This window comes from Morone saxatilis, unplaced genomic scaffold (assembly GCF_004916995.1).
Source record: "Morone saxatilis isolate NCDOM2014 unplaced genomic scaffold, NCSU_SB_2.0 Contig20, whole genome shotgun sequence".
Classification (NCBI taxonomy): Eukaryota; Metazoa; Chordata; class Actinopteri; family Moronidae; genus Morone; species Morone saxatilis.
In genome coordinates, this window is record NW_023339763.1 from 566579 (window position 1) to 580014 (window position 13436).

General features: G+C 39.8%; 1 protein-coding gene and 2 pseudogenes across 1 annotated transcript in view; all 3 read right to left on the minus strand.

Moving 5' to 3' along the window:
• Positions 1 to 299: 299 nt before the first annotated feature.
• LOC118331695 lies at positions 300 to 5752 on the minus strand (annotated as a pseudogene).
• Positions 5753 to 6299: 547 nt separating this feature from the next.
• The window catches only part of LOC118331514 (neuronal acetylcholine receptor subunit alpha-9-like), a gene marked incomplete at its 5' end in the record, with an annotated part of 9667 nt that continues 2530 nt past the window's right edge, over positions 6300 to 13436 (minus strand). The window contains 1 exon segment of the mRNA XM_035666498.1: positions 6300 to 9412. Coding sequence (XP_035522391.1) covers positions 8661 to 9412 — 752 coding nt within the window.
• Positions 11805 to 13436, minus strand: part of LOC118331315 — a 1694-nt pseudogene continuing 62 nt past the window's right edge.

Here is a 13436-nt window from a genome sequence, read left to right on the forward strand (position 1 = left end):
CGCCTTAAAGAAAAAAGGTTGGGGAAACCACCTGCCAGTTACGGCAGTCCTTCCTAACCAGAACGCACAATAGGGCGCTTCCTAGGGCGCCGACCGAGTGACGGCGGAAAAATAGCGGCCCGAGAAAAAAATTATAATCTAAAATTAAATGCTAGTTTATAGCTATTATATAACCCAGTTTTTCTGCCAATCCCGCTGCTATCCTACAACAATACCTTGACATACAAACAAATAAATTAAACTTAAGTAAAAAGCAACATAAAATTCTGACGTGACCTTTAGCTGTTAGCACGTCACGGTCACAAAGAATGCTGCGCCGCGACCTGAGTGCGCAGCTTGGTCGGTTGGCCCAACGTGCTTGACGGGTTACAGGCCAGTATGCTCTGCCGCTTGAGACCCACTGTCGCGCGACACTGTGACGCCACCCAACAGTCACAGCCTGCTCCGCGAGGTCGCTCCCTCTTTCTTTTTTGTTCCAGCTGAGGCGCGCCAAACCCCGGGAACCAGGAAGCTTTCCGAGCAAGCTGCGCCTCTCAGCAGACAATCTGTACGATCCATCGGTCATGAAAAGAAACCGACAGAGATTCCACCACCATTCCATGGCACAGAGATTCCAACATTCATGGCGAGAAATCGCCATGAATGTTAAGTAAATGTTTCCGAGATGTGGGAGTAATTGGTGTATATTCTTGGAGTATTTATGTCAAATGTTTTTGTCATGGTTGAAGATGCACAAATTATTGTAAAGAAATATGTATAGCTTCATGTAAAGCTAAAGGACACAAGCGAGAAAGTTTTCTAGAAGATCAGAGAAGAGGGACTGTGATACGCAGACACTGCATGGACAGCATCTTGTAGCGATACGACTGGTATGGTATCTGTACATCATATGGATGTCTGCAACAATACCGAGCAGTCTTCAGTCTGTAGTTTTTTGAGTTCAGCTTTCCTACATTTATTGCCTCGAAGCCATGCCTCAGGTCACTCGCAAACATAATACTACTTTCTGATATATTCACATTCCACTGTAACACAAGTTTCATACTTTCAAAATGCTTTAGCTTAAGATAAATATAGTTAACCTAAAACTGGCAGATTGATATTTGACTTACCACCGTTAAGGGGTGGTAAGAAAACTGGTAATTAAAATACAGCTGTGTGTCAGGATCATTACATTTTATAACATTATAAATCAATGTGTCACAGCCAGAGTCATAACCATAAAGTACACAGTGACAGCACTGCCCAAAGTACTGTCATTCCATGACTTTATAATCACAGCTACAGTCTGTCAGCAGCTGGCTATAACACACTGTAAATAACTGAGCTGAGGGTGCAGCCACATATGTCTCAACCACCAATACATTATACTATATTGTAATACAGCTAACTCTTCCTCTGTGGAGCAGAGAGAATGCAAATGTATTGCAAGGTAACCCAAAAGTAGTTCTAAAAAAGAAATTCCCACATTTACTTTTGAGAGCTCTGTACAAAAAGGTCAAGTGGTAGCTTGTAGTGAAGTTGCAGATTGCAACCAACTGAAACCTTTGTCTCAACTAAGCATATAGTACAAACTACAGTGGCCACAAAACTATCAAAAAACTTCAAAGGCCCTACTGTAGAAACATGGCGGTTCAACATGTCGGACTCTGTAGAAGAGGACCTGCTCCCTCTGTAGATATAAAAACGTCTCATTCTGAGGTAACAAAAACACAAAGACTCTTATTTTCAGGTGATTATAGACTATTGAAAACATACCTATGAATATTATATGCCATTACTGACAATAGATCCTCCTCAGTATTACACGCTGGACCTTTAACATTTGGTGACATAATAAATTACATATATTTCAGGATTATTTGTTATGAAACATATAAATGTGTATTGTTTATGTGTCAAATGATGACATGATAAATAAAATAAATAAAACCCAGGTTTGAATAGAAATGTGTTTGTACTGAATGTGATTGTAGAGGTTCAGTGCAGAGAGGCTGGAGTTTAAGATTCATGCAGTTCTTTGGCTCCATCTGCTGCTAATTGTTTGCTACTGCAGTATAGTTCCTGCAGAGGTAACACCAGCAAGAAAACTAAAACAACACACTAAGAAAAAACATATGTTTAGCTTTTTTAATCTCAACTTCCTTACAATAATGTGTCTGCATATGTTGTAGATTTCTGCACATCAAACCACATTCACAGGAATTAAATTATTTACCCTTGTAGCACTGGTGCCAGGCTTAGTCCCTTAAATTAACATACCAACATGCAAGCATTGTGAAATGCTGTACTCAGCTCAGAGAAAGCATTATTAGGAGCAGGGCAGGAAGGAGCAGTGTTTTTTTATATAGTTGGAAAGCAACAGAGTTCTATTACAGCAAAATTGTTGTATAGAAATGAACAAAAGTACATTTTTCAGTCTGTATAAAAACAGGTTGTGTTTGCATGAATATCTATGAAGGGTGTACAGTCTAGTCTTTATCCACAATTTGTTTCTCTCTTAATCAGCATTTACATTTTTCCACTGAGATATAATCTCTTTTTAATGAATAATTACCAAATACATTGAGCTGATCTAGATTAGGGATATTGCTGGCACAACTTCATCTACTTCCAAGTGCATTGAGAAGGTAAACAGTCTGAAAAGGTAAAATCTCCAGCAACACTACTGATGAAGGCCAAAAGCTGAAAACAAGTGTTTGAACCTCTTCAAAATGGACCACTTCAAAATACACAGAGCATATACCAGTAACACGTTTAGCTTGGTTTTAAGTTGAAATCTTCACCATTTATGCTCATAGCTTTTACAACTTGTACACAAATAATCTTCTTTTACCGACTGCTGCCTTGATCAGTGGATGTAACTTTAATAGTAATCCAGTTTTTGAAGTCATACTAATGTCACTTATCTACCATCACTAAGTGCTGTTGTTGCACTCAACCATTCAGTCATCTGACTGAAACCATCACAGCTAACCACTAGCTTACATTTTCTAATTACATTTACTGTCAGCTGAGGTTAGCACACTTCTGGTGTCTTAAAATATATTTACAAAATATATTTCCTAAACCTGGCCTACATGCCTTCTTTTCCAATGACTTGTGTTTAAAAGATAAAATAGATTCTGTACACCATAATACAGTACAGTTTCTCTGTGAAGGAACAGCCATGAAAGGAGCAGATCACAGCTGCAGCATCAACATCATAAAAGTAGATTAGACCCTCCTCATAATGAAAAAACACTACCACCTTGGCAGGCTTTGAGAGACACACTAAAGAGTCAGTGCAAGCTTTGTACTCATTTTCATTCCTTAACCATATCGTCCAGTAACCATGCTGGGGGTGCAGTCTTTTTTTTTTCCTCCTGTTGATCGACTCTGACTACTCCTAAATCCCAGTCAGTCTTCCCCTTAACTTGAATCTCATAGTAAATTCTTCCCTAAGAGAAAATCTGCTTTCCTAAGACATTCACACAAGGATGAAATCTATTTGGATTGTCTGAGAAATTGATTAGTTCACCATGATATTTATATATATAGATATAGTTGTTTTCCAACAGACACAGACCTCTGTCCAGTCCTTTGTGGGTGGAGCCTCCTTGGGAAGCCTTGGACGAGATGGAGGTGGTCTTCAGAGTGTGAGAGCTGGTCCACCTCAGAGCTTCTCTTCTTCAGCTCAGAGATTTCCTGTTCCAGCTCTTTGATGAAGTCTTCAGCCTGTTTCTCTATTGTTTTGTGTTTATTATTAATCATTTCAATAAGCTGGGCCTGACTTTCTTCAACACACTCTATCAAATTAGTAAAAACTGAACACCATCTGCTATCTCTCTGTCTGCACCTTCCTTACTGAGCTCCACTGAGCGTTTGATCTGAATCTTCAGTTCGTCTGCCTTCTGGATCATCTGTTGAATTTCACCTCCTGTCGGTTCCCCAGCTCAGCTTCTTTTGGCCTCATATTCTGCTTTCTCAGAGAACAACATCGATCTGTCTTTGTGGTCTAAAACAATGCAATACATCTCGTCCACTTTGCAGAACAGTTCCAACGGTTTGTTGTGCTTCAAGCACATGTTGTCTTCTAGGTTCTCCACAGGGTCGATCAGCTGATGTCTTTTCAGGCCTGACACTGTCAGATGAGGCTCCAGGTGAGTCTCACAATAGGAGGTCTGACGTACAAGGCAGGACTTCAGGGCCTTCAGTTTAGTTCCAGTGCAGATGTCACAGGAAATGTCTCCTGATTCGGCACATCTTTGTTCTAAGCTGCTGTTGCTGATTGGTCTGAACTGAACAGCCATCTGAGAAATCAAAGTATTGCCACGCAGCTCTGGTCTTGCGTAGAAAACATCTTTACACACAGGACAATGGCAAGGGACTTTGACATCCCAGCGTTTAGTAATGTAGTTCTAATGCAGGCTTTCTGTTATAAATTTGTAGTTTCCAAGCCTAAGTTGAGATAACCCTGACAACATTTACAGACTTCAATTGGCTTATTTTTTATCAGATAAAGATGTTTACATGAAATTCCATTTGACGAGACATATCTGAAATACAATGAGTGAAACTTATCTCCAGCTGTACTCACCAGTGTTATACAGAGACTTGTTGTTGTTGTTTTTGTTTTTGAGAAAGTCCTGATGAACTTACTTTAGTTTAGATTTTCTTTTGAGAGGTCGGCTGTCGCTCTGCACACTTTCAGTTTCATCTGTGGAGTTAGGTGTCAAGGCTCTCTTGTCTTTCCAGTATTGCTCTGTCAGAGATGTTTTGTTGCCTCTCAGGTTCTATGACCATTATTATCTTACCATCAGTCTAAGTTTAGCTTACTGTGTTACTGCAAAGTCTAACTGCCATGTTGATTGACAAAGGATTACATATTTTAGGTTGTTGTTTTTACTACATTTTGTTTATCCATTTCTGGGGAGGGTGGAGACATTGAACTGGAGTTGACAGTCTAGTTGTGCACACACACTTATCCTGTGCAATGAGGAATTATAGCTAACATTTTCCCACTTTCAATTAAAGTGGGGAAATAAAGTAATGAAATAATGTCACTGTGTCTTCAGATCTCAGGTGTTAACTTCATTTAGTATATAACTGGTAGAAATGGAAAGAACCACAAAAAGAGGACCCAAATTGTAGTATTAATTCTGAATTTTTCTTTAATCATCTATTGCAGAAGAGACAACAATAAGCATAACCATAGCAGGACCAGAATGTATTGCAGCTACACTGCATGTTGATGAACCAGTCTGATCGTCTCATCTAACTGGAAGATCAGGTTAATGAATCTCTGTTTGCTAAGGATGGTCTGCCCTCCCTCCCCTGTGTGCATGTAGGGGACAGAGCATGATTAATAATAAATGTGTTGCCTAAAAATGAACATGAAATTTGATTATGGCTGATATAGTTCATGAAAACTGGCTTTTAGTTCTTGTAGTGGAAATTTCCATGTGACCTGTAGTATGTGTTCCAGGTAAACATTCCTTGTTACATTCTTTCTCAACCCTCTTCATGCTCCTCCATACACACTCCTTTACATCCTCTAATGTAGGCGTGCCATCTTGTTTTGTGTGTTCTACTCCTCCCACAGCTGAATGAACTGAACGCATCATCCAATCTGCATTTTTCACAGTTCTTAATAAACAGCAGTTGTAGTTGAGATCAAAATGAAGGCCGAAGATAGGTGTGGTCCAACTAATGACTACTGAGTATTCACCAGTTGGAGCGTCAACATCGTGATGGGCTGGTGTGACCCCATCGCAAAATTAGAATCCTTTTTGCTGCTGAACTACAGTGCAAATCTCTGGACATACAGAAGTTGTCTAATTATTTGCACAAATATGCACAAGAGGGAAACCAGAAAACAAACAACTGAGGAGGAACTGTTTCGATTTTCTTTTATGAGTACGGTTCACTTGATTACACATTACACGTTCTCATATTGCAGAATCGGGAACCATATCTGATCAGCACTTTTCCTAGTTTTTGACAGTCTTGATCTGGGAGTTTTTTTTGGCTGCGGTTGAGCTTGGACGAACTCACTAGAAATGAGTTGTCAATCACAAGGTAGCCCCGCCCTAAAGCATACCCTGCTTTATGGTCTGTTTGACGCTGTTCATGCTGTATGGAAGAAGAATAAAACTAGAGACTGAGACCAGAAACTCAGGAAACTGTTTACTGAGCCAATAAATCAAGTCAGAAGAGACTACATGCTATCTGTATTTTATTGAGCTCCCTGCTGGTCAATATTTGAGCATTGTAAGTTTTAAGGAAAAAAAGTCTCCACAAACTTCAGTAAACAAAGTTATTTTAATAAGAAATCTTTAATGTATTTCATGGCATTAACAGTGTGTCATGTGTAAATATGTGTTTTTTGACAAATGTTGAACACCACACAAACAGGATATATAACAAGTAGTTACACTGATTTGGCATTTCTTGTTTTTACATTGTTAAGAAGACGCACAATGCAGAAACGTTGAGTAACCTTATTTTGGATTCAGGCTTTTCATTAATTTTTTCATGATACGTAATTTGTTTATTGCATAATCAGGACCAAGATATGTACTCATTATTGGGACATTTTACAGTGTAAAAATAAATATTGTTAAGGTTTTGTTATTAAACAGATAACATATGATACGTTTTTAAGTCTTGTGAAAGCAGCTAAACTGCCTGGAGCAAGAGGATGTATGTCCCAAACGCTTGATAAGCCTGTTTCTTGCAGTGAATAACTCTAAAATAACTCTTTGTTATAATGACATTATCACTAACAGTTACAGTGTATGGCTCGGTCATGCAGTGAGTGACGCTAAAGTAAACTCATGTGTGGCAGATTTATTTTAATAGAGCACTCCCCAGGTATCCAGATGAGTTAAGAGACTTGTGTCCTTCCTTCATTCTTTCATTCCTTCCTTCCTTTCTTTCTTCCTTCCTTCATTCATTCCTTCCACTTCCAGTTTCTTAAAGACCACATCTATACCACTGTTCCTTATTTTTAATTTTCTACAACCTCTGTCCTTGTTCATAAAACTGGTTTAATTCAAAATCTTACTAGAACAAACATTGACATTGGCAGCCAATCATTGTCACTGCAATCGTATGCCTGGCTGCAAAAACCCATCTCACTAGCAAAAGCATTCTGTTTTTCTGTCTCAGTCTGGACTCTGGACATTTAGACTCAGTGACTGGACTTTAACTTCTTTGGTCTTGATTAGTCCTGGTCTTGGACTTGTCTTGAACTTAACAAAGGTGTTCTTGTCTAAAGCACAAAACTGAATGTTCTGTTAGAACTATGAATGACAAAACTCACTTAAAATTAAATTCATAGCTTGCATGAGTAACATTAGTTACGTTAAGTTGTCAAATACTGCTGACTAATCAATGCCCCTCGGCTTCAAAATAAATGGTCCTATAGGTATTCCTCTAAGTTCATTTCTGGACGCGTCTGCGAATGAAGTCAGGTGACAGGTGTTAGACTTTAAGAGGCCGCTGTTTGTGTCCTGTGTAAAAGCAAAAAGAAAACAATTTCTTCAAAGTAATGTATGTAACTTACAATCTTTTTCTAATCCTAACCAAACTGCCACCGTTTGCCAACATTAACCACGCAGGGTAACTAAAGCATCATATTTTAAAACGGAGGGCCACTGATCAGGCGGTATTTGATGAGTTGGGAGAGAGAACGTGTTGGACACTTGATGTTGAAGTCATTTGTCTAATTTGATCTTCAAACTTCAGGTTATTCAAGCTGCAGTATGAAGGCTTGAAATGGGAATACAGAAGTTTTTTACATTTTATATAATGTACTAAAAAATAAATTGATAAATAGAAAAAAAAACGATGACAATAATTGTTGTAGTCCCAGATATCATTAATTTCAATGTGATTGATGACTAATAAAAAAAAAATCCTGCATGCATTCTTATGTTGTTAAACAATGAACACTCAAAATATATTAGATTATAAAGTATTTAAAACTGTGTGTGTTCAGCTGTAAGACATAATATACTGTGTTGGCTACAGATCATTCATCTCATCATGTAAACATTTTTGATCATCACAAACAGATGGAAGCCAGTGTGATTAAAATGAAGTCTGACCCCCCGTTTAACGTCATATTCCACAAAAAAATATAACGATAATCTTTCAAATCAGACTGTTGGGTTAATTTAATCCACGAGTCTCAGCTTTCCAGTCATTCCCAATTTATGCAGTTCCAACACTGTTTATGGACTGCAGTATGCAGAAACATTCAAATACACTAAAATAACACATTTATACTGCATGCAAAGAAACTACATGGGATTAGTATAAAGTGGGAAGATCGAGAAGGGAAGACTCGTGGGTACCCATAAAACTCAATTTTAATCAGATATGTTGTGGTTAGAGGTCCAGGGACTTTTAAAATAGCCATGCAAGTTTTTTCATCTGCAAAATTTTAAATTAAATTTAGCCTGAAGGTCTTTGAACAAGGTCTATATTTTTTGTCTGAAATTAAAAAATTTAAAAAACAATTTATTTTTTCTCAAAATGCTCAAAACTAGGTGTGCAAACCAGAACGAAGATGGTTCCCTGTTGGTGGAAAACGCCTAATTTAGACTTACTGGTTCAAGAAAATACTTTAGCAACTGGCTTCCTTCACCCTCTCATGATTCGTGGGATCTCCATCAGATGGCTTTTCCCAGGATGAGGATACTCATGAAGAAGACCATAATGAAGAAGAGCCACATGAAGAACCGATCCATGACCTTGGCGACCTTCCTCCACTCCCCAATGCGTAGCTGCGCAGCTCGCTGGTCCTGGTATGAGTTGGCAATGTACTCAACGTTCCTGCGCAGTCCCTGGTGCTGGCACACACACTGGGTTCTCACCAAGATCTCTCTGCTGTTCTCCCTGGCTCTGCCTCCCCCTTTACCTCCTACACCTTTCTTTTCCTCAACATGCTCTCCTCCTCCTCCACAGGCACTGTTTGACTCCCCCCGCTCTACTTCCTGTCCTCCAGCAGCTCCTTCCTCCTCTGAGTGGTTGATGGTCACAAACAGATCCTCTTTCCAGTCCATCTGGATGGTCAAATCCCGCTCCAGCTTCATAGACTCCTCAGCACCCTCCTCCTCCACCCTCCCTCCCCACGCCTGCCCGTTCATGTCCCAGTTTGTTCCTTTGGTGTTGTTGCCGCCATTGGCCGACGGGGCTTCAGACTCCCCCTGCGCCAGAGGTTGTTTGCTGGATGTGGTCGCACCAAGGCAGTTCTCCCCAACTTCGTAGACGAAACAGATACGAGCGAGGTAGTTAAGGATGAAGCGTTCGGCCCACTGCGGGACGGGACGAGCCTCGGAACCGCAGTGGTGGATGTTCATGATGAAGATGGTGAGCGCTGTAGATGCAGTCACCATCGTCATGGTAGCAATATAGTACTTTCCTGTTGAAAAAGAAAAAGGAATATCATTTGGAGTTCAAAATGACAATCCATTTACAGTTAAATCTTTAAATTCTCAAATACATAATGTCAGCTTTGCTTCTCTGTCAGCAGGTGATTGGTGGAGAAGGAAGTGTTGCATGATGGCCTAAAGGTCAGGGAAGATAACAATGCAAGAGCAGCACTTGTCTTTGTTACAACTAAGCAGCAACCTCTATGGCTGTAAATGAAGCCAATGTGGAAGTGCTGATAACTACAGTTTCTCTAACAGCCACTAGAGGCTGGCTCCAGCAGTGATTCAATCTACATAAGCCCCCATAATAAAACGCTGAAATAAACAGGTTTACAGCCTGGGTCCAAACACAGTTTTGGTCTCTGTAACTAATTTCCCAATTCATGACAACTGTATGGGGGGTGAATTTTTATATAACTCACTCGTTTAAATCATATTATGGCTTAAGGTTTTGCATAATTTAGAGAGTGGCCGCTTTGAGAGACAGGTGGGTGGCTTCGGCAGCTGTTTTCAGTAACAAGGCTTTTTTCTGCCCGCCTCAGCTCCACCCATGCTTCACCTCAGAAACCTATGGGTGTCACCAACACTGCGTCTACTTTTAATTATACAGTCATTGGTTGCAACCACTGAGGTGGTGCTGAACAGTTTTTTTTCTATTACATCTTGTATTTTTCTATTTTCTTTTTATTTCATATGTATTTTCTGATCTACTACTCTTTTGTGTTGTATCTGGAGCTGCTGTAACAAGCAGTGTAGGATTAATAAAGTCAATCTTATTGGACACAAGAGCTTGTATATCAAAAAACATAAATATGGTTCAAAGTAAGCACTTGAATGAATAACCAATGCAGTTTGTTTAGTTAGAAGGACAGGTTACTTTGACTCACTGTTATATCCAGAACTTTTTAAACTAGTTGTCACTCTCTAGTTGTGATGTAAGTTGTACTCTTTGTGAGGTGGAAACAGCTTAAATGCTTCCACAGAAAGCTCTAAGCTGAACTTTAATTAACAAACTCTCTCAGGTTGAAGTGCTGTTCAGATGGCTGAGAGATCATTGATTCTTGAGCTGTGATTGTTGTATTTTAAATAACCACTGACGGGCCTGATCGACCACCCAGCCTCTTGTTCATTACAATTCTGTTAGCCAGCAAACATAAACAGGGTGTTTACTGCCAGGCCTAAAAGTGTTCACCAGAAGCTTTAATGTCTGTTCAGTTTATTTGTTACAAACAAGAGGAGAGAGAGACACACACACACACAGAACAACTGCTGATCTTCTTGCCCAGCAACTTTCTCCTTCTTTATAACAGTAAACTGAAGCATTCATTTAAAATTCATTGTTCTTCCACTGATCTGAGGCTTACACTAAAAGTGGAGAGGAAGAAGATGCAGGGAAACAACAGCCGTTTGAGAAAGAGAACTATTGAAATGTGACTGAAGCTCACTTGTTCCACCTCTTACTTAAGTTATGTAATTGAGGTTTTCTTGCTTTTCTGGTTTTGCCATGATTGTAATTAGAAACATTTGGCAGTTTTTGATTTGGAGCCAAGCACAGAAGCTGTTTACTGGCACTCTTTACTGGAGACTATTTATGGTCACACTTTTTAGCTTATTAGTTGAGATTCAACAACTGTTTTATGATATTAAACTAATATGGTTAAGGTTTGGTTAAGTTTAGGTACAAAAAACATCTTGGTTTGGGTATGTTCATGGATTGTCACATACACTCTATAGATAATTTGTTTAACATCTACAGAGAAAAGCAAAACAGTTGAAATGTAACAAATACAAATGAACTATATGTAGGTGGACTGTTTCCTTTATTATTTTCTCTAGAATGGGCATCCATAGTATGCCATTTTACAGAACATATCTTATAAGAACACAAAGACAGAGATCAGTCCAAGATTTATATCGTACAGAATATTCTGTATCTTTTGTGTTTCAGCAACAAGGAAGTGCTCACACTTGTTATTTTGTCTTTTAACTTCCTGTTTGCACATGAAGTAGGAATTTGTCAGTTTTTTTACCAGTTTTCTAACAAGGACTGACAGAGTTGTAACTGTAGTGGTGCCATCAGTTCTCCACACAGCACCAGGAACACCTGGTCATGTTACTGTTATACTAGTCATGGTGACAGAGTGTGTTGGTATTGTAGTTTATTATGTGTTTATAAAATGATTATATCATAACAGAAATTATTATTGTACTATAAACAAGCTAATTGTTCCAAATTACATTATCAACAAAATGTATATATTATTACATAGTTGGGTGAAAAGATATGTTTTGATTCATGTTGATAAATCAGATTCCAGCCCAACAAAATAAAAAGAAGGAAAGCAGAATTGAAATATCCTGATGTATCCGAGTTATAAGTGCTTAATTTGTGATTTTGTCGTCTTTTTGTCTTCTTGAGTATATTTGCATTATGTTAAACCTGACATTATGGACAGGACAGATGATCAGAGTGACAGAGTTTTTACCATCATCATTGTTACAGGGATTGAAGAATGGGTAGAGTTTCTCATTGAAGGAACAATCAGTAAAGGAGTAGAGAAGAGCTCCAGTATCAACATCATAGAAGGAGACCAGCATCTCCTCATAATCCACAAACACCCCCACCTTCTCAGCCTTGGATTTCAGAGAGAGACGGACTGCGAGGGTCAGCAAGAGCTTTGTACTCATTTTCATTCCTCAACCATATCGTCCAGTAACCATTCTGAGGATTCAGTGTGATTTGTCCCTTCCTGTTGATCGACTCTCTGGCCACTCCTAAATCCCACTTAGTCTTCCCTTTAACCTGAACCTCGTAGTAAAACCTCCCCGAAGTGAAACTCTGCTTTCCTAAGACACTAGCATAATAAGAACATCTCTCTGGATTGTCTGGGAGATTCTTCTTTACATCACCACAGTAAACTTGTTTCCTATCATCAGACAGGATGAGCCAGGGATTTGCTGTATCAGGATCCAGTGTCACATCCACTGCATACTGCTGGACCCTCTTCAGCTCGACCTCAAACAGCTTCTTCATCTGTTTACTGAGCGTCTCCTCCAGCTGATCCACAGCGCTCGTCAAAGTCCCTGCACATGTCAGTGGACGGACACAGACATCTGTCCAGTCCTTGGTGGAGGGGCAGCATTCAGAGATGGGAAGCTTTGGAGGAGGTGGAGGTGGTCTTCACAGCATGAGAGCTGCTCCAGCTCAGCAACTCTTTTCTTCAGTGTAGAGATTTCCTGTTCAAGCTCATGGATGAGGCTTTCAGCCTGTTTCTCTGTTGATCTCTGCTTCCCTTCGATTGTCTCAATGAGATGATTTAGGCCTCTCTCAACAAGCTCTCGCAGAGCAGTGAAGACCAGAACACCAGCTGCTTTCTCTTTGTCTGCTGCTTCATTACTGAGCTTCACTGAGTGTTTGATCTCCTGAATCTTCAGTCGTCTCTTCTGGATCATCTGCTGAATTTCAGCCTCTGTCTTCCCCAGCTCGGCCTTCTTTTAAAGGAACAACATCATGTGTCTTGTGGTCTAAAACAGTGCAGAGCATGCAGACACACATCTGGTCGGTCTTACAGAACAGCTCCAGAGGTTTATCGTGCTTCATACACATCTTACCATGCAGATTTCACACAGGATTGATAAGCTGATGTTTTTTCAGACCTGTGACTGTGAAATGAGGTTCCAGGTGAGTTTCACAGTAGGAGGCCAGACACACCAGGCAGGACTTCAGAGCCTTCAGTTTGGTGTCAGTGCAGAAGTCACAGGAAATGTCTTCTGCTGTGGCACATTGGAGCTTTGAGTTTTTGCTGCTGACTTCATGTTGAGCAGACTCTCTGAACTGAGCAGCCATCTCAGAGATGAAAGTATTGACCTGCAGCTCAGGTCTTGTGTAGAAAACCTTTTTACACACAGGACACCGGCAAATGACACTGATATCCCAGTGTGTAGTAATGCATTTTTTGCAGAAGTTGTGTCCACATGGTGTGGCGACTGGATCAGTGAACACATCCAGACAGA